This window comes from Coregonus clupeaformis, chromosome 21 (genome assembly GCF_020615455.1).
Source record: "Coregonus clupeaformis isolate EN_2021a chromosome 21, ASM2061545v1, whole genome shotgun sequence".
Lineage (NCBI taxonomy): Eukaryota > Metazoa > Chordata > Actinopteri > Salmoniformes > Salmonidae > Coregonus > Coregonus clupeaformis.
The window spans coordinates 24,619,535-24,646,554 of record NC_059212.1 but is presented as its reverse complement, the minus strand read 5'-3'; the positions used below and the strand labels follow the sequence as shown (position 1 = coordinate 24,646,554).

Genomic DNA, 27,020 nt, shown 5'->3' with positions numbered 1-27,020 from the left:
TATTACTTGGCTAGAGCAATTTCTAGAGGCATGCACATAGTATCCCTTTAATACCTTTACTGAAATACAATGGATTTTAAAACAATGTCCTTTTTTTGTAACAGTGGAGATTGCCAGGGCCTTATTGTTTGCATTGTTCCTCAGTCATGTCAGTAAGCTTTGTAGGTTGGCTTGCTTTGTGAAAACGGTGCAACTTCAATGGGTGAGATAGGGAAGGGTGAATAATATTCAGAGAGAGGGCATAGTGTATATATAAATCGTTGGAGATGGGCTCTTTTCTTTGTGCTGACGTGGAACCAACAATTACTAACTGCGAGTCTCGCCGGAAAAAAATAATTGATTGCACATGAATGAAAGCGCCAAACGAAAAGAAAACAAAGGCCATATTTGTCTGACATTTTTTATTTACCGTGGTTTATTAATATTTGTTGAAATACTAGCTAAATCAGTCACAGAGTAGGCCTACAGAGCTGGACTTTTTTTTATTACGTCATTGATTCCACCCGGACTGTTTTACTGGCTGTACAGGTACATTCTACAGAAACGAAACCCCTCAGTAGCAAAAATAACTTCTCATGTTATTTTACCTATCTCTTATACCCTTGCCTTTTTATTAATTTAACCCAAAAGAAAGTTTGTGGTCAAGATGGGAGTGCCGAAATTCTACCGATGGATTTCAGAAAGATACCCTTGCCTGAGTGAAGTTGTCAAGGAACATCAGGTATGATAGCCATAGCCTACTTCTTTGCTACCTAACTAGCGAATGTTACTGTTGCAGGTAACTAGTCAAGCTATCAAGCTAAATATAGCAGGCCCATAACAGTTTCGCCTTGACGTATCGATGTTTCCACTCTGCCTGCACGCGCTACTCATAGCTGTGATTATTATGGTCATAGCTAAATAAGCTAACCTGTTATTGTAGTTACAAATAAAAATGCAGCTAGCTAACTATAGTCATATTTACCAACTAATTTAGCTACGTGTTTGACTCAGTTTCCCTTCTAGGTAGCTAACTAGTTAGCTAGCTTGCTAGCTAATACCACTAGCTATCAGCTCCAGTTAGATTATCAAACAGTCTAAGTTAGTGAATAAGGCAGGCCTATATTAGTTTAGCCGAGGAAAGCTCAATTCCGTTCTCTTTATCGAGGCATAGTTGAATTTATGCTTTGTTTGGTTTGTCAAGTAAATAGAAAGTCATTCTGAAAAACAAATATTGTAGTCGTCGACCAGATGTAAGAGTTTTACTACCGAGATCACTATTGCCAGGTATGCAATATACATTAGTGGAATATTGTCCACAATCGAACTCTGACTCTCTGCCCTGAGTCACGCCTAGTTTTGGGACACAACATCGGGAGTCTGAATTGGTTGGACTCCGTGAGTTGTGCGTCGTTTTGATGGGTGGCTGGCGACGGATGTGGATTAGCTACTGCATGTACAGCATATTTCTGAAATAAGAGTCCATATCTGTTTCCAATCAATCCCACTATATAATTTTTTATCCTCAACTCATAAATACACTCCCTCTGTTATTCAAGAATTAATGCTGTTGTCCTCTTACTATGGATAGTAGACAGACAGACAGACTGCTCTAACATCCCCCTTTACCTCTCTTCCCAAGATCCCAGAGTTTGACAACCTCTACCTGGATATGAATGGCATCATCCACCAGTGCTCGCACCCCAACGACGAGGACGTCCACTTCCGTATCTCAGAAGAGAAGATCTTTGCAGACATCTTCCACTACTTGGAGGTGCTGTTCAGGATCATCAAGCCCAGGAAGGTGTTCTTCATGGCCGTGGACGGAGTGGCTCCCCGGGCCAAGATGAACCAGCAGAGAGGCAGGAGATTCAGGTAATGATCATGATGATAACAACTATCTGTGACAGTGGCATGGTGGCATGGATCAAAAAATGTCATAACTCAATCAACCAATCAATCACTTATATGTTTCTTGTGAAGGTCGGCCAAAGAAGCAGAGGACAAGATAAAGAAAGCCCTTGAGAAAGGAGAGGTCCTACCCTCTGAGGCCCGCTTTGACTCCAACTGCATCACACCTGGTATGTAGCCTACTACACAATCCATCACTTCTCCACCAATCTGTCCACTCATACCCTCATCCAATTCCTAGGGGTTAGGATGCATGTGAATGCATATGAATGAAGCATTGGTTGTTTTCATTAGGGCAAAACAGTTTCAAAACAGTTTCCAATGGAAAATGAAATTGAGTCCCTCCCTGTTTTAATCTGTTTGCTGCCTAATGAATATGACCCATCATGCCTCTCTTGTAGGGACGGACTTTATGGCCAGGCTACAGGAGCAGCTCAAGTACTTTGTCAACAGCAAACTATCCACAGATAATGCCTGGAAAGGAGTCAACGTCTACCTTTCTGGACACGAGGTGAGGGCTGGGGACACTGTGTGTGTGTCAGTGTGGGGGTTTCTATTGCACATTTATTTTATTAGATTTCAAATGTGAATGACTGACATTGACTGTACATGCTTTTAACTGCCTGTAACCCTTTGTTTGTTTGCCCCCAGACGCCAGGAGAAGGAGAGCACAAGATCATGGAGTTTATCCGCTCGGAAAACGCCAAGCCAGGCCACAACCCAAACACACGCCACTGTCTCTATGGCCTGGACGCTGACCTGGTGGGTGGTCTGTGTGTTTGTGAGATATGGCCTCAATGTGTGTCGGGAAGGGTGTGTGGTGTGTGTGGCATCCAGAGATGTGTATATGGTGGCAGATGTGAATGTCTATGTATTTCTGTAATCCAGGGATGTCAAAAATACGGCAATTTTTTGGTGGGGGATAAACTTAATATACTTAAAAATTACTAAAACCAAATCAAAATTGTATAGAAATGAAGACCGAAGTGTAGTCCGATTGCGGCCACCAGGGCAAAATTAGTTTGACACCACTGCTGTAATCAGTCAATTAACGTGACAGAATTCTACTGTTGTTACATTCGTATTAATGAAGGTGGGTTGTGTTAACTACACGGTCTCTTTCTCTCTCGCTACTACAGATGATGTTAGGTCTGACCAGCCACGAGCCACACTTCTCCCTACTCAGAGAAGAGGTCCGCTTTGGAGGGAAGAAAAACCAGAAGAGGTGAGTCTAGTGTGCAAGAGAGAGCGCTGTGTGTGTGTGTGTGTATAAGACAGAGTTATATGTATGTATTTCCCTCCTGCAGAATAACTGCTCCAGAGGAGACAACCTTCCATCTACTGCACCTGTCACTATTTAGGGAGTACATAGACTACGAGTTCTCTGAGGTTAAGGTAAGACAAACCCATACTCACACAGAATAAAATCTTGCTTGAGTGTGACCAATACAGTAGATGCATACCTATAAGTTACTAATACACAGTATCAGTTCTCTATGAAGGGTTTGAATAACAATAAGATCATACGATTGGTTGTTCCTCACAGTAAGATTTCATATGATTGGTTGTTTAACAGAATAAGATCTCGTTTGAGTACGACCTGGAGCGAATCATAGATGACTGGATCCTAATGGGCTTCCTGGTGGGAAATGACTTCATCCCTCATCTTCCTCATCTTCACATCAACCAAGACGCCCTGCCTCTCCTCTACCGCACCTACATCAGTGTGCTGCCAACGCTTGGAGGTGAGAACACTCACACACCATACAACTTCTTCTAGCGTTTCTTCCACATTAAACATTTTATTTGCATACCGTCTGGAGAAAGTGATTAACTTCTTTTATATTTGACCCATAAAGGGTACTTGAATGAGAATGGCCACCTGAACCTGGGCAACTTTGAGAAGTACCTGGAGAAACTGTCAGAGGTGGGAGACACCATAAACATCCGCTATCAGTGGGATTTTCATTACCATACATTTCTGATTGTGATGTATGTCTCACTCTCTTTCTCTGATACCAGTTTTGCAATTTCTCTCTCTTCATCCCTTCCTCTTTATCTCCTTCTTTCTATTTCTGCTCTCTTCCTCTGCCCCAGTTTGACAGGGAGCACTTCAACGAGGTGTTTGTGGATCTGAAGTGGTTTGAGAGTAAGGTGGGGAACAAGTATTTGAACGAGGCTGCAGGACTGGCAGCAGAGGAGGCTCACTGCAAGGACACCAGGAAGAAAGACCTGGTGAGGCATGCAATACACACACCCACACACACACACACGCACACACACACACAGAGATCCTACAAATGCGTGTCTAGAAATCCATATTCAGTGTGTGTGTGTGTGTGCGCAGGAGGACTCTCTGCGTCTAACTACTCTGGATGATGGGAAGGACAGAGCCCCTGGCAGAGGTTTTGAGGAGGATGGTGAAGAAGAGGACATGTTTGAGGCAGAGTTCCGACAGTATAAACGCACCTACTACATGACCAAGATGGGAGTGGAGGTGGTCTCAGAGTTAGTATACCTAACCTTCTCCCAACGTTTCCCCAACATTCTCAAAATACACTGCTCAAAAAAATAAAGGGAACACTTAAACAACACAATGTAACTCCAAGTCAATTACACTTCTGTGAAATCAAACTGTCCACTTAGGAAGCAACACTGATTGACAATACATTTCACATGCTGTTGTGCAAATGGAATAGACAACAGGTGGAACTTATAGGCAATTAGCAAGACACCCCCAATAAAGAAGTGGTTCTGCAGGTGGTGACCACAGACCACTTCTCAGTTCCTATGCTTCCTGGCTGATGTTTTGGTCACTTTTGAATGCTGGTGGTGCTTTCACTCTAGTGGTAGCATGAGACGGCGTCTACAACCCACACAAGTGGCTCAGGTAGTGCAGCTCATCCAGGATGGCACATCAATGCGAGCTGTGGCAAGAAGGTTTGCTGTGTCTGTCAGCGTTGTGTCCAGAGCAGGACCGCTACCTCCGCCTTTGTGCAAGGAGGAGCAGGAGGAGCACTGCCAGAGCCCTGCAAAATGACCTCCAGCAGGCCACAAATGTGCATGTGTCTGCTCAAACGGTCAGAAACAGACTCCATGAGGGTGGTATGAGGGCCCGACGTCCACAGGTGGGGGTTGTGCTTACAGCCCAACACCGTGCAAGACATTTGGCATTTGCCAGAGAACACCAAGATTGGCAAATTCGCCACTGGCGCCCTGTGCTCTTCACAGATGAAAGCAGGTTCACACTGAGCACATGTGACAGACGTGACAGAGTCTGGAGACGCCGTGGAGAACGTTCTGCTGCCTGCAACATCCTCCAGCATGACCGGTTTGGCGGTGGGTCAGTCATGGTGTGGGGTGGCATTTCTTTGGGGGGCCGCACAGCGCTCCATGTGCTCGACAGAGGTAGCCTGACTGCCATTAGGTACCGAGATGAGATCCTCAGACCCCTTGTGAGACCATATGCTGGTGCGGTTGGCCCTGGGTTCCTCCTAATGCAAGACAATGCTAGACCTCATGTAGCTGGAGTGTGTCAGCAGTTCCTGCAAGAGGAAGGCATTGATGCTATGGACTGGCCCGCCCGTTCCCCAGACCTGAATCCAATTGAGCACATCTGGGACATCATGTCTCGCTCCATCCACCAACGCCACGTTGCACCACAGACTGTCCAGGAGTTGGCGGATGCTTTAGTCCAGGTCTGGGAGGAGATCCCTCAGGAGACCATCCGCCACCTCATCAGGAGCATGCCCAGGCGTTGTAGGGAGGTCATACATTTACATTTACATTTACGTCATTTAGCAGACGCTCTTATCCAGAGCGACTTACAAATACAGGCACGTGGAGGCCACACACTACTGAGCCTCATTTTGACTTGTTTTAAGGACATTACATCAAAGGATTGCAATATTTACCTGGAGCTAACCTTGCAGATAGCATTACTGGGTGATCTGAAAAGTCATAGTCAATCGATCAATAATATAATAATACTTTTAGCAAAAATGTTTATTTTTAATTCACAATCTGTAAAAGCAATGAGAATAGAAAGGTTCAGAACTTTTGTAAAACATCACAGTACGGTTGAAATATTTATGGCAAATAGAAATCCTATATGGATGGTGTTAAAAGATAAATGGGAGGTATTGAATAGAGTTGAAGGATGGGACTAATAACAACTAACAACAAATAATAACAAAGATGGCTAATAATGTAAGCATACTGTGTCCATAATAAGTATATAGGTTGAATGTTGGGAGCTTTTGGGAAAGAGCACAGTTAGAAAGATATGGCATATAGAAGCAAACCGGAAGGACATCATGAAAATGATCGGAGAGGTTGAGAGTAGAAGAAGTTCAGGAGCAAAAAAATATATATAATAGAATCGAATTATTGTAAAATGAACTGTGTCCATAAGGTGTAGATAGTAAGTATAGACCGGAAGTAGAGGCCTGGGCGTTGTTGTTCACTAATTTACTCCAAGTAGGGAAAGGATGGCGGGGTTGAAAAGTAATAAAGGGGAGTATATATATAAAAAAACATGGGGGATTGGAAGTGATGCGGACAATTACATTGATAGAAGATACAATCTATCTGCAATATTAAGCTGATCCATCCCCCCCCATAAAAAAATAAATAAAAATTCATTCATTCAGATCTAGGATGTGTTGTTTATGTGTTCCCTTTATTTTTTTGAGCAGTGTATTTTCCTACTAACTAATGATCTTGAAATGCTCTTAGCCCAAACTGAGTTTAACGTTTATGATTTTTCTAGTTAATAACTAAAGACAATGGCATTGTAGAGCATGACACTTGTTTAAACTTTTGTTGTTTGTATTGTTTTCAGTGAGTTTCTAGCAAATCAGGCGTTGTGCTATGTGGAGGGAATCCAGTGGATCCTGCATTACTACTACCATGGAGTCCAGTCCTGGAGCTGGTGAGTTTTGCTTTCTCTCTCTGTCTCTCTCTCTCTGTGTCTCTCTCTCTGTCTCTCTCTCTCTGTGTCTCTGTGTCTCTCTCTCTCTGTCTCTCTCTCTGTGTCTCTCTCTCTGTGTCTCTCTCTCTGTCTCTCTCTCTCTGTGTGTGTGTCTCTCTCTCTCTGTGTCTCTGTCTGTGCACGCCCATGTACTAATTCCTCCCTCTGTCCTAGGTATTACCCTCACCACTACGCCCCGTTCCTGTCAGATGTGAGGAACATAGCCCATCTGAAGTTGACTTTTGACATCGGCAAGCCTTTCCTGCCCTTCCAGCAACTACTGGGAGTCCTGCCCGCTGCCAGCAAAGACCTGCTTCCCCAGAGCTACAGGGTAACACACATACAGACCTGCATAGCAGCATTGTGGCGACCTATGACACGCACACTTTCGCATAACACACACGGTTCTGATACCTCCATTTTGTTCTGTCCACAGCACCTGATGACATCAGAGAATTCTAGTATCATTGAGTATTACCCTCTGGACTTCAAGACGGACCTCAACGGAAAACAGCAGGAGTGGGAGGCAGTGGTGCTCATCCCCTTCATCGACGAGGTACACACACACACACACACACACACACACACATAATTCAATGACACACTTCATACCTGTGTGTCTTATTGTTATGTTACTTATTTATTTGCGTGTTTTCTTTCCAGAGATGTTTGCTTGCTGCGATGGAGCCTTATAACGATCACATGACCAAGGCTGAGAAGGCCCGTAACCGCCACACAGAGTGTGCTGTGTACAGCTATGACACTGAGCTAGACTACCCCCACACCTCCACCCTGCCTGAACTGTTCCCCAACATCATGCACTGCCACGTCAGGTGAGACACACACTGAACACACACACTCACTGATGTACACGCACACACTGAACACACTACTTCCACGAGGCTAAGATACTGTAATGTGATTGGTGGTTTCCAGGGTGACACCGGTTCCCATGGACGCGTGGCATGTGTCATTGAGCCACGTGGCGCGCAGTGTCAACAGTAGCCAGCTCTACTTCCTTGGCTTCCCCACCCTGCAGCACATCAGACACAAGGTACGATAGACAGGCAGACCGACAACAACCGTGTCAATGAGACGACAACAAGAGTGTGAATCAGAACACATGATCCGAGAGCAATACAGAGTAGAAGACTGTAATATCATGTACTGTGTCTCTATTCACAAAACAGTAGTCGGTAGTCACACCACACAGTCCGTTAACACACCACGAACTGGTGGCCAACAGTCACAAGATGATTTGTCAATAAAGATGCTACAAGCATAAGATCTAGTTATGTAATCGGTCACTTGTTAATCCAAGTGCTCAAAGTGTGGCCGTAGAGGTATACTATGAGTCTAGCTAGATCTGTTGAGGATTTTCTAAAGCTAGCCAGCTTCAGTTAGCTTCACATTCCAGTCCTAGCTTCATCCACGTTACAGAGGTGGATATTGATCGTGCGCCCACCACTTAGTCGAGCCTGCTCGAGCAGGGCATGACGCACATGGCTAGTCGAACGCGTAACTCTTTATTGAGACAATGCTGAAACATCAGTCCATGGGCGAGTCAGTGCCACATTTTAATTTAGGCGAAAATCACAATGAAAGAGTGGTTATCCTGCAAGTTCAGCAGGCTATGTTGGCAAATGGGCTGTTAGAAGTGCTGTCTTTCTTATGCATATTGTTTATGTGGTCTTTGGTGTGCTTATCAATGCACAAGCCCTTTTTTCCCCCAAAACATACTATCGCGTGATGTTTCAAATGCATCCGTTCATTACTGAATGTGTAGAATGATATGGTCCGGAAAATGACGAGATGGTGACGTACTCTTTGCAAGAGGGAGCCTAATTTGATTGGTCCTCAACTCGCAGCCCAAACACTTCATTCAGAATAAATAGCCTGCCACGGAGCAGGTTAGCTCTGAAGAATTCGTTGCCATAGAAATGTACCTGGCTAAAAGGTGAGCCACTGTCATGTCAACGGTTATCTCGAGTTGAACTCAAGAGTTGACCAAAGTTAGCTCGATCTTCAATCTCACGTCGTAGGACAAACCCCTCTAAACTGATGTCTCATTGAAACCAGGAGATTTTTGATGTTTTTTTTGTGGCTGCATTTACACCCCAATATTCACACAGATGATGTGTATTGGCCATCTTAGAATATGAATACTTGTATGTATGTTTCATATGTACATGTTTTTCTGTCTTTATAGTTCTATAAGAAGAAGCATGGAGTGGTGGTGTTCCAGCAGAGCAGCCGAGGAGAGAACATGATTCTGGAGATCAGACCTAGCAAAGAAGATCCAGTGAGTATAGATGCGCACACACACAGTCTTGTTTCTATGAAGAGTCGATGACTGTGTTAGGTATGTGTCTGGAGCAGAAATAGCATACATTGTTTTTCATCCCCTCCTCCCTCTCTCTCTATCCGTCTCTCTCGCAGACGTGTGGTGATGTGGCGTCCCTGGTCCTGGGTTGCACTGTCTTTGTCAACTGGCCCCACCTAGAGGAGGCCAGGGTGGTAGCAGTGTCTGACGGGGAGAGCAAGTAAGAGGCACACTCGGTTCAAGTCATGCCTAAAATAAATTACAGTATTACACCCAGTGGTGGAAAAAGTACTCAATTGTCATACTCGAGTAAAAGTAAAGATACCTTAATAGAAAATGACTCAAGTGAAAGTAACCCAGTAAAGTACTACTTGTGTAAAAGTCTAAAAGTATTTGGTTTTTAAATATAAGTATCAAAAGTAAATGGAATTGCTAAAATGTACTTAAGTATCAAAAGTAAAAGTATAAACCATTGAACATTCCTTATATTAAGCAAACCAGACGGCACAATTTTATATTTTTGTTGACGGATAACCAGGGGCACACTCCAACACTCAGACATAATTTACAAACAACGCATTTGTGTTTAGTGAGTGCACCAGATCAGAGGCAGTAGGGATGACCAGGGATGTTTTCTTGATTAGTGTGTGAATTGGACCATTTTCGTGTCAAAATGTAACGAGTACTTTTGGGTGTCAGGGAAAATGTATGGAGTAAAAAGTACATTATTTTCTTTAGGAATGTAGTGAAGTAAAAGTAGTCAAAAAATATAAATAGTAAAGTACAGATACCCCAAGAAACTACTTAAGTAGTACTTTAAAGTATTTTTACTTAAGTACTTTACACCACTGATTACACCTGGACCATCACTCAAAACCATTACACCTCTGGCTCTGCCGTTCAATCAGTTCTCTTTAGACCATTACTTTGAAGTACACTGAGTTGTCGATATTCATCTGTCTACCACCGTCTACCTCAAACACGCCTTTCCCCTACTTCTTCTCTCTTCTCCCCTCTCTCTCCCCCTCATCACACCCCTCCCTCTCAGGTTCTTCCTGGAGGAGCCGGCGGGAGTGCAGAAACTGTATGACAGGGACTCTCCTCCCCCCACCAAGGTCACCTACCTCAGTGACAAGGAGCAGAAGGACTGGTTGAAGGACGTCCAGGGTATCACTGAGCAGTAAGCATCTATTTGTTTAAAAAAAAACTAAGTTTGTTATCCAAGTAGAATAGTTTTTGTGTGAAGGTCATGTGTATGTGTTTGATTTCTACATCCTCTTTGGTAGAAGTGTCTTCCTATGAGTCTATTTTAGTATTTCTTTACTTAACATTTACTTAACCAAGAAGTCCCATTGGGGTCAGAACTGATAAGACCTCTTTGCCTAGGGGGACTTTGGCAGACCACTCTCCTCCTTACCTAAATACATCTCAATCTCTTCTCCTCTCAGTTTCAGTAAGCGTAAGGGCATCATAGTGAATGAGACGGGGGTGGTGTTGTATGCCCAGCTGCTGGCAGGCAGGAAGTATGTACCTGGGCAGAACAGACAGGTGCACCTGGAGAAACAGTGGGCCAAGCAGATAATGCCCTTCGCCTACCAGACCATCGTCAAGGTAGGCACACGTGCAGAGACGCGTACAGACACAGGAACACACACAGGAAGACACATACTACACACGCATATACACAAACACACTCACTTTCTCTCCCTCTCTCTCTCAGGACATCAAGGCCTTTGACTCGTCGTCAACCCGCTTCAACACCCTGGAGGAGCTGTTTCCCCCGACGACCACCGTGTTCATGGTGGGGAACCCCTACTACGGCGCTATGGGAGAGGTCTGTACTGCTTCCGGTCTCTACTTCCTGTCTGAGCCTTACACACTTTCTTATTGACATGGAATCATCAGTATTGGAGACTCTTGAGCGTACTGGTTCACATTAGGGGTTTAGGCTTGCTGCTTTTCGTGACCTTGAATCTGAATTGCTGAATTGAAATATCTAGTCTTGCAAATAAAATAAATGTTTGTGAAAAAAGAAAATTAAAGTTAAAGCACTCTCAGATGTGATATAGAGAAATAATATTTTAATGTAATGTATTAGACAGTTTTTTGGCTTAATCTGTTGCGTTGCATATCATGTTTGCCTTTTCAATAACATTATTTGCTCTTGGACATACAGGTGCAGGAGTCTAGTGATGTCATCAAAGAGGGACGGGTGTGGGTGGTGTTCACGGTGCCCTGTGAACCACCGATGGAAGCCTTAATACAGAACCAGCATGTAAGTAATTCTCAAAACGACACCTCTCTCTCACACTCCTCGCCTGCCCCACCACATGACCAAACATGTGCGCCGTTGCCACGCTTACTCTCGCCCTCCCTCCCTCCCCTGGTAGAAATACTGTGTGAAGTACAGTCCCGGCTACGTTCTGGCCTCTCGCCTCGGCGTCACCAGCTACCTCGTCTCCAGATTCTCCGGCAGCATCTTCGTCGGCAGAGGATCCAAGAAGAAGTGAGTGAACACATTTCAAATGGAAGTCTATTACCCATATAGGTTTAGTTTATTCTCTGTGTTTAATAAACCATGTGACTCTCTCTCCCTCTGTGTCTGTCTCTGTTCTCTTGTCCCCCCTCTCCCTCCCTCCTCAGTCCCCATGGGGAGCAGAAGGCTAACGTGGGTCTGAACCTGAAGTTCAATAAGAAGAATGAGGAGGTGCCCGGTTACACCAAGAGAACCCAGAAGGAGTGGCTCTACTCTGACGCTGTGGAGGAACTGATGGCTGAGTACCTGGATAGGTGTGTCCCCTAATGTAGTGTGTGTGTGTGTCCTTATGTGTGTGTTTTTCTCTGTATTTATGCAACTGTGTTGTCTGTATGTGTGAAACTGCAAACGTGTTTGTATGTTTTCTTATTTGTGTGTGTGTAACCTGCATTGTGCTTCCTCCTGTAGGTTCTCTGAGGTGTTTGATCTGGTGTCCAGGAACAGTCATGATGATGTCTTCTACGAGGACGACATCTGGCCTGGAGAGGACGAGAATGGGTAACACTCACACTCGCATCAAGATTTACACTCACATTCGTGCAGTCAACAATCATCATTTACACTCAGTCATACTCATAACAGTTCAACTTGTATGCTTGTAACACTTACTCAAGACTTGCATTCAGATTTCTTAAAGGTGCAGTGCAGTCAAAAATCAGTTTTTCCTGTGTGACCACTCTGACTGTCCTACCAAAATTCTTGCTTGAGAAATATTTGTTTCTTTTTGAGAATTTTTTATGGAAATCTATTACAGTAAGGTACTGAATTGTTAAAAACGGCTGCATTGGGCCTTTAAACAGACATATAAAACACTTGGAGTAGATTGATTATATGTAACAAGACAGAAGTAAATAACAGTTGTAGTAATACTGAAGATAGTGGTGATGGTAGTTGTGATGGGGATGGTTTTACGGCAGGGCGGAGAAGGTGAAGGAGATCACTTCCTGGTTGAAGACCCACCCGGTCGCCGACATCGCCCGCGCGTCATGTGACCTGCAGATCCTGGACAAGGCCATCGTGGAGCGGATCGAGGAGGAGGTGGAGAAGGCTAAGGTAACTCGGGGCTGTCAATCATTTATCTCTACTCCTACTTGCTTTCTTTTCTATCAATAAATCACCTCTCTACCCTTGTTTTTCTGTCTATTAATATTATGATGGATGCATATGCAGACTACTACTCAACAAGCCCTTCCTTCACTGTCAATGACTAATCTACTTTCTGTTTTTAGTGTTCATGTAGTGACTCTTACCTCTCTCTGTTTCTCAGGTGAAGAAGAGTAGTGATAAAGTACGTGTGACTGTGAAGCCACATTTGCTCTTCAGGGTGAGTGTCACTTTGTGTTGTTGTTGTTGTTGTTGTTGTGTGTTTTATAGAGAGTGAGTGAAAATGACGTTGAACCCTTGCGCTGTGTTTTGAGCCACAATTCCAACTCCACTCCTCTCTAACCTGTGTGTCCCTCCCGCCAGCCCTTAGAACAGCAGCACGGTGTGGTCCCTGACCCGGATGCAGAGTACCACCTCTTTGACCGGGTGGTCAACGTCAGAGAGAGCTTCTCCGTCCCCCTCGGCCTCAGGGGAACCATCATCGGCATCAAGGCAGGTGAGTGGTCACACACACACACACACACACACCCTGTGTCTCACACTCACTCACTCTTTCTCTCATATACTGTACAACATAAACACGGTCACCCTCTCGTCTTTGAACAGTCTCTAAACTGATGTTAAACCTCTCTCCCGTGGCAGCTGATCGGGAGGCTGAGGTGTTGTATGAGGTTGTGTTTGATGAAGAATTTGCTGGTGGACTTACTATCAGGTACAGTCTCATGTCTGTGTTTCATATAGGCCTATGTTAAGTGTTTCAAGCCTCGATCAATAGCATGTTTCCTATTACGTTGTCTTTTTATGTTAAGTACCTGAGTTTTTGTGACTGACTCTTGTGTGGTTGTGGCCCTGTCTGGGTGACTGTAGCTTGCCTGACTCTGGTGTGTTGCCTACTTCAGGTGTGCGGTGGGCCATGGCTACAGGCTGCCTCCCTGTGCCTTAATCAACCTGAGCCACGGGGGCCGTGTAGAGCAGGGCTTCCACAAACTGACCGCCATCGTCAAGCCCCAGCCTGCCTCCTCCCACCAACACAACAAAGGACAGCTGGTCGGGCTCAACCACTCACCGCGATCACCCTTCATATCCACACAGGTTGGACTGGAGTATAGCATGTACTCACGTGCACACCACTCAAAAAAGACTGACCTAACCACTCCCAGAGTAACCAGCATAGATCAAGGCGAATAGCCTCCAACGTTTGATCTGTGTTTCTCACATTTGCCTACCTTTCTCTCTATGTCCCTCCCGCTGTATGTCTTGATGTCAACCTTTCCCCCTCTCCCTCTGTGTCTCTCAGCAGCAGAACGGCAGACAGAACATTCTCAGGACAGACACTCAGGACAACAAAAACTCTGCACACAAAGCCAGCCAGAAACCGCAATCTAAGGTAAGCTTGTGTGTGTGTGGTTGCTCTCCCTCTGTCTCTCTCTTTGTCTCTCTCTGTGTGAGATTTACTGTATACAATGCCTTATTTGTGTGTGGTGGAGTATGTGTAACCTCTGTCTTGTGGTCTCTCTCTGTCTCTCTCTGACTGCAGGGTAAAGATGAGGAGTTCAGTAATGTGTGGCAGTCTCTGCAGAGCTCTGGAATGCCCCAGAAACCACCAGCTCACTGGCAACAAAACAATGTGAGTCCATTCATAAGTTTGTACCAGTGTCACCATACTCGCATTGCGATCAATCTTGTTCCTGGCTGTGTCACCTGACCTCCATCTCTCTGTGTCCGTCCCCAGTCGGGTAAGTCTGCCTGGGGTACAGGGTCTCCTGGACAGGAAGGGCAGTTCCAGGGGCAACAAGGCAGGAACCAACCCCAGAGTCAACAACAGCATCCTCCCAAACCTGTGAGTCACCACTTTATCTAACCATAACCACTGAACTTGAAACCCCTGTCCCTTAATCCCTAACCCCTAACTGTTGAACCTTACACCCCTAAACATTGAGTCACATCTCTTTGATCCTGACTTTAGGGTCTGACCTCAGATCAGTGTTTTTCTGGACAGCAGGTTAGAAATACTACATTATTTTAGCTGTAACCTGCCATGCAAAGGTACCCTTATCTCTTTAACTCTGCCACTCAGTATCTGCATCCAGTCTCTCTTGATAAGAATGCAGATTTGCAGACTTTATAACTAAAGTACTTGCAGTATAGTTGCTTGTGTAAACCTAGTGAGCCAAGTGAAAAGTCTTCAGTAAAAGTGTTTTAGCGCAACAATCATTACATAAACTACCTTACAAGTCTGTGACACCTCTGAGGCTGTTTTCCTGTCAGGCCACGCTCCCTCAGGAGACTACAGATCCCAGCAGCTCAGGAAGTGGAGAACTACAACTCCTGTCGTCACCCCCAGCTGTAGACCAATAGCAGACCAGAGTCCTCATCCTCAGCAGTCAGCATAGCCAGGAATCAGGACTACAAATGAATTGAAACTAGTCAATAAAATGCCCTTTTCAATAGCGGATTTCAGTGTAGGGTTGGTTATTACAAGTGGAAGGCTGAGTGTAGACTAAGTTGTAAGTATAGACCAACTAATACAACTCAATGAAGATGCATATTTAGTACAATTGTATTCTTTTTGTTGGAAGATCTCAATGTGCAGGTATGACTTCTGAGGGAGAATGAGGTGTGTGTTAAACTTCATGTTGTTTTATAGGGTCCAGCAGGAAGTATCAGACTCCTCAAGAGAAATGAAGATGTCAACTCTCTGTTTCCCGCTCAGAACGCTACAAAGAAGGTACACACACACACACACACACACACACAGACAGAGACAGACACACACACACACAGACACACACACACACACACACACACAGACAGAGACAGACACACAAAATCTTACCCCACTTGTCTCCAGCAGACAGAGTTCGAGGAGTTGATCGCCAACCTGAAGATCTCCAAGGGCAACGAGCCAACTCCACCCCCTCCAGCCAAAGAGCCCACGAGCCAATCAGAGGAGCCGCTTTCTCCGCAGTCATTCGCTATGGTGGGTACTAGTACTCACTGGTTGGTGTTATGCTTTAGTGGCCCATTTCAAACTTTTAAATTTGAAGTATCCGCTCTTTCCCTTGTGGTTGGTTGTTGTAGTCCTGTTGTGATTGGTTAGGTATGGTCAGTTGGCTAATTGTGATTCTTTGTACTCTTATGTGTGTAGAAGGGGACTCTGGCCCTGAAGGAGATGCTGAACATTGGCTCCGCCCCTGACTCCACTAGTCCCGCCTCCTTCAACACACAGCAGCAGAACAGGAGACGACCCACCAAGAAACTGGGTGAGCTCAACTATGTGTAACGCTACATGTTTAGTAGAACCCGACCAATATGGTTTTTTTCGGGGGGACAACACTTACGGATACCGATATACACTACATGACCAAAAGTATGTGGACACCTGCTCATCGAACATCTCATTCCAAAATCATGGGTGTTAATATAGAGTTGGTCCCCCCTTTGCTGCTATAATAGCCTCCACTCCTCTGGGAAGGCTTTCCACTAGATAGGCCATCATTGTAAATAAGAATTTGTTCTTAACTGACTTGCCTAGTTAAATTAAATAAATAGGTGTTGGAACATTGCTGCGGGGACTTGCTTCCATTCATTCACAAGAGCATTAGTGAGGTTGGGCACTGATGTTGGGCGATTAGGCCTGGCTCGCAGTCGGCATTCCAATTATTCTCAAAGGTGTTCGATGGGGTTGAGGTCAGGGCTCTGTGCAGGCCAGTCAAGTTCTTCCACGCCGATCTCGACAAACCATTTCTGTATGGACCTCCCTTTGTGCACGGGGCCATTGTCATGCTGAAACAGGAAAGGGCCTTCCCAAAACTTTTGCCGCAAAGTTGGAAGTACAGAATCGTCTAGAATGTCATTGTACAGTGCCATGCAAAAGTATTCATCCCCCTTGGCGTTTTTCCTATTTTGTTGCATTACAACCTGTAATTTAAATGGATTTTTATTTGGATTTCATGTAATGGACATACACAAAATAGTACAAATTGGTGAAGTGAAATTCAAAAAATTACTTGTTTCAGAAATTCAAAAAAATAAATAACGGAAAAGTGGTGCGTGCATATGTATTCACCCCTTTTGCTATGAATCCCCTAAATAAGATCTGGTGCAACCAATTACCTTCAGAAGTCACATAATTATTTAAATAAAGTCCACCTGTTTGCAATCTAAGTGTCACATGATCTCAGTATATATACACCTGTTTTGAAAGGCCCCAGAGTCTGCAACACCACTAAGGAAGGGGTACCACCAAGCAAGCGGCACCATGAAGACCAAGGAGCTCTCCAAACAGGTCAGGGACAAAGTTGTGGAGAAGTACAGATCAGGGTTGGGTTATAAAAACATCTGAAACTTTGAACATCCCACAGAGCACCATTAAATCCATTATATAAAAATTGGAAAGAATAAGGCACCACAACAAACCTGCCAAGAGAGGGCTGCCCACCAAAACTCACAAACCAGGCAATGAGGGCATTAATCAGAGGCAACAAAGAGACCAAAGACAACCCTGAAGGAGCTGCAAAGCTCCACAGCGGAGATTGGAGTATCTGTCCATAGGACCACTTTAAGACGTACACTCCACAGAGCTGGGCTTTACGGAAGAGTGGCCAGAAAAAAGCCATTGCTTAAAGACAAAAATAAGCAAACACTTTTGGTGTTCGCCAAAAGGCATGTGGGAGGCTCCCCAAACATATGGAAGAAGGTACTCTGGTCAGATGAGACTAAAATTGAGCTTTTTGGCCATCAAGGAAAACGCTATGTCTGGCGCAAACCCAACACCTCTCATCACCCCGAGAACACCATCCCCACAGTGAAGGATGGTGGTGGCAGCATCATGCTGTGGGGATGTTTTTCCATCGGCAGGGACTGGGAAACTGGTCAGAATTGAAGGAATGATGGATGGCGCTAAATACAGAGAAATTCTTGAGGGAAACCTGTTTCAGTCTTCCAGAGATTGGAGACTGGGACAGAGGTTCACCTTCCAGCAGGACAATGACCCTAAGCATACTGCTAAAGCAACACTCGAGTGGTTTAAGGGGAAACATTTTAAATGTCTTGGAATGGCCTAGTCAAAGCCCAGACCTCAATCCAATTGAGAATCTGTGGTATGACATAAAGATTGCTGTACACCAGCGAAACCCATCCAACTTTAAGGAGCTGGAGCAGTTTTGCCTTGAAGAATGGGCAATATGGGGTGAATAGTTATGCACGCTCAAGTTCAGTTTTTTTGTCTTATTTCTTGTTTGTTTCACAAGAACACATATTTTGCATCTTCAAAGTGGTAAGCATGTTGTATAAATCAAATGATACAAACCCCCCAAAAATCCATTTTAATTCCAGGTTGTAAGGCAACAAAATAGGAAAAATGCCAATGGGGGTGAATACTTTCGCAAGCCACTGTATGCTGTAGCGTAAAGATTTCCCTTCACTGGAACTAAGGGGACTAGCCCGAACCATGACAAAGAGCCCCAGACCATTATTCCTCCTCCACCAAACTTTACCGTTGGTACTATGCATTGGGGCAAGTAGCGTTTTTGTTTTGGGGGGGGGGGGTCGGGGTGAGGAGGAGGATTATTTTAAGATACTGTTTGAAGAGGTAGGGTTTCAGATGTTTTTGGAAGATGGGCAGGGACACTGCTGTCCTAGCTTCAGGGGGAAGCTGGTTCCACCATTGGGGTGCCAGGACAGAGAAGTGCTTGGACTGGGCTGAGTGGAAGCTTCTCTCCCATAGGGGTGTGAGGGCCAGGAGACCTGAGGTGGCAGAATGGAGTGCTCGGGTTGGGGTGTAGGGTTTGAGCATAGCCTGAAGGTAGGGAGGGGCAGTTCCTCTTGCTGTTCCGTAGGTAAGCACCATGGTATTGTGGTGGATGTGAGCTTCAACTGGAAGCCAGTGGAGTGTGCGGAGGAGCAGGGTGACATGAGAGAACTTGGGAAGGTTGAAAACCAGGTGGAGTTGTCAACATTGATGGAGAGGTCTTTGAGGGGACAGGCCCAGGAGGAAGAGCAGTTCCGTCTTGTTGAGCTTGAAGTGGTGGGCCGACATCAAAGTTGAGATATGTCTGGCACGCATAGATGCGTGTCGCCACCTGGGTGTCAGAAGGGGGGAAGGAGAAAAGTAGTTGAGTGTCATCCGCATAGCAATGATAGGAGAGACCATGTGAGGATTTGACGGCGCCAAGTGACTTGGTCTATAGAGAGAATAGGAGAGGGCCTAGAACAGAGCCATGGGGGACACCAGTTGTGAGAGTATGTGGTGCAGACACAGATCCTCTCCACGTCACCTGGTAGGAGCGGCCTGCCAGGTAGGATGCATTCCAAGAGTGTGCATAGCCTGAGACGCCCAGCCCTGAGAGGGTGGAGAGGAGGATCTGATGGTTCACTGTGTCAAAGGCAGCAGATAGATCTAGGAGGATGAAAACAGAGAAGAGAGAGTCAGCTTTGGCAGTGCGGAGAGCCTCCGTGACACAGAGAAGGGCAGTCTCGGTTGAGTGATCTGACTTGAAGCCTGACTGGTTAGGGCCAAGAAGATTGTTCTGAGGGAGATAACGAGAAAGTTGATCAGAGACAGCACGCTCAAGTGTTTTGGAAAGAAAATAAGGGATACAGGAATATAGTTTTTGACATCAGAGGAGTCGAGTGTTGGTTTCTTGAGAAGGGGAGTAACTCAAGCCATTTTGAGGTCAGAAGGGACGCAGCCAGTGGTCAGGGATGAGGGATGTGAGGAATGGGAGAAGGTCTCCAGAGATGGTCTGGAGGAGGGGATGGGGTCGAGCGGGCAGGTTGTCGGCTGGCCAGACCTCACTACTCGCAGGATGTCATCTGGAGAGGGAGGGGAGAAAGAGGTCAAGGCGTAGGGTAGTTCTGTGACACCAGTGGACTCAATAGGCTTAGTGAATGAGTAGCGGATGTCGTTTTTCTAAGTGGTTGACAAAGTCGTCTGAAGGGAGGGAGGGAGGGGGGTGGTGGATTAAGGAGGGAGGAGAAGGTGTAAAATAGTTTCCTAGGGTTAGAGGCAAAGATTGAAATTTAGAGTGGTAGAAAGTGGCTTTAGCAGCGGATACAGAGGAAGAGACTGTAGAGAGGAGGGAGTGAAAGGATGATAGGTCCTCCGGAAGTTTAGTTGTCCTCTGTTTTTGCTCAGCTGTCCACAGCCCTGTTCTGTAAGCTCGCAATGAGTCACTCAGCAGGAGGGGAGGGCCGAGCCGGCCGGGAGAAAAGGGGACAGTGCGAGTCATAGGATGCGGAAAGGGAGGAGAGTAGGGTCGAAGAGGCAGAATCAGGAGACTGAAGGTAGAAAGATTTAGAAGAAGGGAGAGATATGATAGGATAGAAGAGGAGAGAGTAGTGGGAGAGAGAGAGTGAAAATCGCAACGGCGCATGACCATCTGGGTAGGCGCTGAGTGGTTAGGGTTGGAGGAAAGGGAGACCGAAAAGGAAACAAAGTAGTGATCAGAGACCTGGAGGGAGGTTGCAGTGAGATTAGTAGGCAAGCAGCCTCCTAGTAAAGATGAGGTCAAGCTTATTGCCTGCCTTGTGAGTGGGAGGGGATTGGGAAAGGGTGAGGTCAAAAGAGGCATGGAGGGGAAAGAGAGAGTTGGAAAGAAAGGAATCGAAGGCAGACGTCGGGAGTTTGAAGTCACCAAGTACAAAGAGCGGTGAGCCATCATCAGGAAATTAGTTTATCAAGGTGTCAAGCTCATTGAGGAACTCTCCAAGGGCACCTGGTGGGCGATAGATGTTAAGCTTGAGTGGACAAGTGACAGTGACTGCATGGAATTCAAATGAGGAGATGGACAGGTGAGAGATGGAGAAAGGAGAAAATCTCCACTTAGGAGAAATAAGTAGACCTGTGCCACCACGCGACGACCAGATGCTCTCGGACTATGAGAAAACATAGTCAGATGAAGAAAGAGCAGCTGGAGTAGCAGTGTTCTCTATCTCAACTTTGATGTCGGCCCACCACCTCAAGCTCAACAAGACGGAACTGCTCTTCCTCCTGGGCAAGGCCTGTCCGCTCAAAGACCTCTCCATCACGGTTGACAACTCCACCTGGTTTTCAACCTTCCCAAGTTCTCTCATGTCACCCCGCTCCTCCGCACACTCCACTGGCTTCCAGTTGAAGCTCACATCCACTACAAGACCATGGTCCCACTCCTGGAGATATCAGGAGTACTCTAGCTATAGAATGACGCTCCAGACGATGCTTGGCATTGTGATCTTATGCTTGTGTGCGGCTGCTCGGCCATGGAAACCCATTTCATGAAGACCCCGACGAACAGTTCTTGTGCTGACGTTGCTCCCAGAGGCAGTTTAGAACTCGGTAGTGAGTGTTGCAACCGAGGACACTTTTTTTTTTACACGCTACTTGCTTCAGCACTCTGCGGTCCCGTTCTGTGAGCTTGTGGCCTACCACCACCGTTGTTGCTCCTAGACGTTTCCTCTTCACAATAACAGCACTTACAGTTGACCGGGGCAGCTCTAGCAGGGCAGAAATGTGACGAACTGACTTGTTAGAAAGGTGGCATCCTATGATGCGGCCACGTTGAAAGTCACTGAGCTCTTCAGTAAGGCCATTCTACTGCCAATGTTTGTCTATGGAGATTGCATGGCTGTGTACTCGATTTTATACACCTGTCAGCAACGGGTGTGGCTGAAATAGTCGAATCCACTAATTTGAAGGGGTGTCAACATACTTTTGTGTATGTGTCAGGAGAATTTCTATCTCTAATTCAACCTAAGCTTGAATCATTACCAGAGGTTGTAAGGCTCTGGTTTTAATCATAAATGATTCAAGGTCCACAACCAGCAAGAATGATCTGTATTTTTATTCATGGAGAGCTCTGGCGCCAAAACCCATACATACTGTTTTATACCCCCTGACACACAAAGGCACTTTGCTCCGCCCACCTTTAGGAGGCTTTCTTAAACAGTTTCCACAGTCTCCTTCACCCTGGAATGTTTAGTCCCGCCCCCCTCTGTTAGTGGGTTGCCACTACATTATAACTCTTAACACCGTTCACACATTTATACTGTATTTGGGGTGAAATCCTTTAGTCATTATTCTTAAAATACAAATTAATCTAACAGTATGTGTGTGTGTATATGTATGTATGTATATATATATATATATATATATATATATATATATATATATATATATATATATGCATGCATGCATGCCTTCGGAAAGTTTTCAGACCCCTTGACTTTTTCCACATTTTGTTACGTTACAGCTTTATTCTAAAATTGCCTAAATTGTTTTTGTCCCTTATCAATCTACACACAATACCCCATAGTGACAAAGCAAAAACAGGTTTTTCGAAAGTTTTGCTAATTTATTAAAAATATATAACAAAATACCACATTTACACAAGCATTCAGACCCTTTACTCAGTACTTTTGTTGAAGCACCTTTGTCAGCGATTACAGCATCGAGTCTTCTTGGGTATGACGCTACAAGCTTGGCACACCTGTATTTGGGGAGTTTCTTCCATTCTTCTCTGCAGATCCTCTCAAGCTCTGTCAGGTTGGATGGGGAGCGTTTCTGCACAGATATTTTCAGGTCTCTCCAGCGATGTTCGATCGGGTTCAAGTCCGGGCTCTGGCTGGGCCACTCAAGGACATTCAGAGACTTGTCCCAAAGCCACTTCTGCTATGTCTTGGCTGTGTGCTTAGGGTTGTTGTCCTTTTGGAAGGTGAACCTTCACCCCAGTCTGAGGTCCTGAGCGCTCTGGAGCAGGTTTTCATCAAGGATCTCTGTACTTTGCTCCGTTCATCTTTTCCTCGATCCTGACTAGTCTCCCAGTCCCTGCCGCTGAAAAACATCCCCACAGCATGATGCTGCCACCACCATGCTTCACCGTAGGCATGGTTCCAGGTTTCTTCCAGACGTGACGCTTGGCATCCAGAGAATCTTGTTTTTCATGGACAGAGTCTTTAGGTGCCTTTTGGCAAAATCCAAGCGGGCTGTCATTTGACTTTTACTGAGGAGTGGCTTCCGTTAGGCCACTCTACCATAAAGGCCTGATTGGTGGAGTGCTGCAGAGATGGTTGTCCTTCTGGAAGGTTCTCCCATCTCCACAGAGGATCTCTAGAGCTCTGTCAGTGACCATCCCTGACCAAGGCCCTTCTCCCCCGATTGCTCAGTTTGGCCAGGCGGCCAGCTCTAGGAAGAGTCTTGGTGGTTCCAAACTTCTTCCATTTAAGAATGATGGAGGCCACTGTGTTCTTGGGGACCTTCAATGCTGCAAAGGTGGACTCCAATCATGTTGTAGAAACATGGATGATCAATGAAAACAATTTTGAGAATGCCAAGAGTGTGCAAAGCTGTCATCAAGGCAAAGGTTGGCTACTTTGAAGAATCTCAAATCTCAAATATATTTTGATTTGTTTAACCCTTTATTGGTTACTACATGATTCCATATGTGTTATTTCATAGTTTTGATGTCTTCACTATTATTCTACAATGTAGAAAATAGTAAAAATAAAGAAAATCCCTTGAATAAGTAGGTGTGTCCAAACTTTTGACTGGTACTGTATGTAAATAAGGTATTTCTGTTTTTTTATTTTTTATACATTTGCAAAAATTTCTAAACCTGTTTTCGCTTTGTCATTATGGGGTATTGTGTGTAGATTGCTGTGGATTATTTTAGAACAAGGCTGTAACGAAACAAAATGTGGAAAAAGTCAAGGTGCTGAGTACTTTCCGAAGGAACTGTATAGTGTATCTGCCGATTTATACTGTTTTACAGCTGGGAAATGAATGTGTAATTCTTCCACACTGGGTTGTAATAAATTGGCATCCAAAATATCATTTGTCCATTGAACATGCTTCAAATGTTGATTTCTTATGTTGTGACAATAATGACATCATGGTAATGGCCGTAAGTGTTCAGATAAGCATCATATTCCTTTTTTCATCCTATTTATTCAATATTGGATATTGGTGGAATTATCTTATCAGCCGATACCGATATATTGGTAAAAGGCTAATATCGGGTGATAATATCGGTGAACCGATATATCGGTCGGGCTCTTAATGTTTAGCTACAGGTGGCGCTATTGTGGGATTTAGTGGAGATACCGTACCATAGATATTAAACCAGTTGTTCTTCATTCCCCTTCTCCTTCCACCTCTTCCCTCTTCCCCTCAGCGGCGAGGATGGGAGACCCGGTGTTACCCACGGCCCCAGCAGCAGCAGTCCCTCCCCTGCAGGCCCCCCAGCCCTCCTCCATGGTCCCCAGTGTTGCCTCAGAACTGACCAGGATCTGTATGGGCCTGGGTATGGCCCCGCCTGACTTCACCTTCATACGCAGCAGACAGGTGAGGCAGAGACACACACACACTTGTTACACGTTTGCATGTAACATGCACACACACATGCAGGCACATGCACCCACACACTCTTGCATACAGACGCACATTACTCACGTGTGCATGCACTTACACGCATGCATGTACGCAGACATGTAACATGCACACGAATGTAGCAGACACACACGTATTCATGCACACTCACACTCTCTCTCCCAGGGTCTGCTGGTGTGTCAGGTGAAGCTCTCCAGTGGTTTGCTGGTCCACGGTCCCCAGTGTCAGTCTGAGAACGAAGCCAAAGAGAAGGCAGCTCTCTTCGCCCTGCAGCGCCTTGTGAGTGTGGTGTGTGTCCTTCCTGTACCTCTTCACAATCTGTGTGTGTGCATGTGTTTCTTTCTTTCTTACATTTTTTTTGTTTTGTGTATATTTTACCAGTGTCTCTATATTTCTAGGTTTCGTAACCCCTCGCTCTGTCTCCTTCAGAATTCAGTAGGTTCTGGGTTCCCTCTGCCTCCACCTCTGTTCTCTGGGGTCGGACAGATAAGGGGACCACCCATGCGACCCATCCCTAATGTGTTCGGTCAATCAGGTGAGCCCTGGCATCATGTGGGGCGTACAGTAACAGTATAGTATATTGATACTAGACTGTTACTTTACGACCTCTCTGGGTGCAGTAATGCCCTTTCACCTTGATAGGTTTTAGGACAACTAATTAATTATTTATGTGAACCTTTCCCTCTCACTGTCTCACTCTCTCTGTCTTTCTCCCTCTACCTCCAGGTGGTCTGTTGATGCCTCCTCAGGGGTATGGTCCCCTCCACTGGGGCTTGCCCCTCCCGCCTCACCAGGGCCAGCCCTTCTACGGGGGCACCTTCCCTGGCGCCCGGCCCCAGGCACCCTCCGTCCCCATCGGCTCTCACAACCAGTTTGTCCCCTTGCAGGTAGGAGCTCCAGGACCTGTTTCAAGAGTTCACATTAAATCACCAAAACAAAAGAGTTATGCGTGCATTTATGTGGCCAAAAGAAACATATGAATAGTATTTTGGGATTTCGCCACAGATTCCCCCAGAGAAATGACCATGATTAACCAAATTATTTGTTTCTGTGGGTGCATGCGTATGTGTGTGCTCCCATGGTAACACACCATCTTAGCCTCTGACTAACCTACTTTTATTGTCAGGTAACTAAGAAGCGCGTGTCCTCGGGCAAGAAGCCCCAGGAGTTCTACAACACTGCTCACATGGCGAGGAACCAAGCCCCGGGCAGCGAACCCCTGTCTCACTTCCAACCCCCCCTATCCCCGGCCCCCTCCACACCCCCAAAGAACGCCCAGTGGGTGGGGACCCCATCTACGCCCCAAACGCCGCGCCAGAACCCCTCTGGCCAAGGCAACACCCCCGGCTCCGCCTCCAAGAGGAAACACAGGAAACTGGCAGTGAACTTCGAGGCAGCCAAAGTCCAAGAATGATCCCGTTCCGCTTAGGTGTTGGTTTTTAGGATGGTATTATAATCGGCTGGGTGTCAGTGGCACCCTATTCCCTGACTGGTGCACTACCTTTAACCAGAGCCCTTTGTAGTTGCCCTATGTGGCTGTAATCAAAAGTAGTGCACTAGATGAGGAATAGGGTGTCATTTGAGATGCAGACACTGTTCTTGATAATGGGAGGCAATAAGGACTGATAAATCAGATTGCTGACGTTTTGTTGTTGTGTTTGTATCATGTTTGTAAGATGGATGTCTATTCTCCCTAATCTCGCCAGACCCTGTGGTACATGGTGTCCTTCTAATTGGTCAGTTTATGATTGGAGACCGTAATCAAGGGCTTAATCTCTCTTAATCTTTCCCTTTGTTTGTTTCAAGTCTCTATTTTACCAAATGTTAGGGTATTTTATTCTGGTCAAGGTATTTTGTCACAATTATGTGTTTTAATGTCAATCGTTTGTAATTGCTTATACTAAATCAACCTACAAAATACTAATGTGAAATTAACTTCACACGTGTCAACCAACAATTAGGCCTTCAAATACAGTATACTGACAGCACACAAACACATCACTATGACATCATTCTGGAATTTATTCTCCACAGTATAATACAACAAACAGCACAACACATTTCTTCCAGTAGAAAATCAGTTTGAAATCAAATTAAAATAATCTGCTTTGGGACATCACCAGGACCTCTGTTAGCTGGTTGATCCAAGTCTTAATGGAGGGATGTTTCTGTTTTTTAAATTATTTTCGTCCACCACATTTCCATCTATGGATTTTATGCCTTGGCACCCTTTTAAAGATTGATTTGTAAAAGCAACTTGATTCATATTGTTTTTTTGTTGCAGACAGTACCAAGGCTGAATTATTCATTAACTTGTAACCCACATGTACAGTCTCTTGAGTTTTACAAGCATATTTTTGGGGCTCTCTTTGTTTTTGGATTTGTACCTTTTGCCTCTTTCAACACGTGGTCTGAACTACTGAGTTCTTGCTCTGGGTTTTTAAACGTCTGAACCGAAGCACACCTGTTGTATGTCCTATTGTTTTCTTTCTAAGTGAATTTGAGATTTTGTATAAGAAAAACCTCAACCCCCTCAAATATCCAATGAATAAAGAAATGTTTTGTTACCATGACGTCGATCAATTATTATTATATTTCTCATCTTATTTTGTAATGGGATTTCGAATTTGTGTGAGTGGTAGAGATGTATAACTCATCATAATGCTTATATTAGGCCTAGATGTCTGAGTGTAAAGTGAACATGGCAAAACGGTTACATAGAGCATTAGAAAACTTCAATGAATACATCATGACAGTTTTAACATAGTCACCTCCAAAATGATTGGCACCCTTGATAAAGATGAGGAAAAAAGACTAAAATAAATAATTC

The 27,020-nt window shown here is 45.1% G+C and overlaps 1 protein-coding gene across 4 annotated transcripts; it reads left to right on the top strand.

Moving 5' to 3' along the window:
• Positions 1-336: 336 nt before the first annotated feature.
• On the top strand, positions 337-26,757 carry LOC121535135 (5'-3' exoribonuclease 1). 4 transcript variants are annotated; one of them, XM_041841887.2, is made up of 42 exons: positions 339-528; positions 631-721; positions 1,622-1,854; positions 1,963-2,060; positions 2,292-2,401; positions 2,542-2,652; positions 3,030-3,115; positions 3,198-3,285; positions 3,467-3,635; positions 3,750-3,817; positions 3,988-4,125; positions 4,238-4,398; positions 6,734-6,823; positions 7,037-7,193; positions 7,299-7,418; positions 7,526-7,695; positions 7,799-7,916; positions 9,072-9,164; positions 9,302-9,405; positions 10,234-10,365; positions 10,634-10,796; positions 10,906-11,019; positions 11,362-11,460; positions 11,576-11,691; positions 11,829-11,975; positions 12,130-12,219; positions 12,639-12,774; positions 12,989-13,045; positions 13,189-13,321; positions 13,468-13,537; positions 13,725-13,917; positions 14,123-14,212; positions 14,363-14,452; positions 14,558-14,665; positions 15,473-15,553; positions 15,677-15,805; positions 15,974-16,088; positions 23,976-24,145; positions 24,356-24,478; positions 24,620-24,725; positions 24,917-25,077; positions 25,317-26,757. In XM_041841887.2, exons 2-42 carry the CDS (start codon positions 647-649, stop codon positions 25,602-25,604), a joined length of 5,100 nt encoding a protein of 1,699 aa, XP_041697821.1. In that variant the 5' UTR covers positions 339-528; positions 631-646; the 3' UTR covers positions 25,605-26,757. The 4 variants fall into 4 exon arrangements, with proteins under 4 accessions (XP_041697823.1, XP_041697821.1, XP_041697822.1 ...); XM_041841889.2 differs by having other exon boundaries at positions 337-721; positions 14,126-14,212; XM_041841888.2 differs by having other exon boundaries at positions 339-721; positions 15,680-15,805.
• The last annotated feature ends 263 nt before the right edge of the window (positions 26,758-27,020 follow it).

Bases quoted from the DNA above. Each gene is read 5' to 3' on its own strand.
- LOC121535135 (XM_041841887.2), top strand. From the start codon at position 647: ATGGGAGTGCCGAAATTCTACCGATGGATTTCAGAAAGATACCCTTGC. The intron at 2,061-2,291 runs GTATGTAGCCTA...CCTCTCTTGTAG, and splicing joins CTCCAACTGCATCACACCTG to GGACGGACTTTATGGCCAGG. The intron at 14,213-14,362 runs GTAAGCTTGTGT...CTCTGACTGCAG, and splicing joins GCCAGAAACCGCAATCTAAG to GGTAAAGATGAGGAGTTCAG.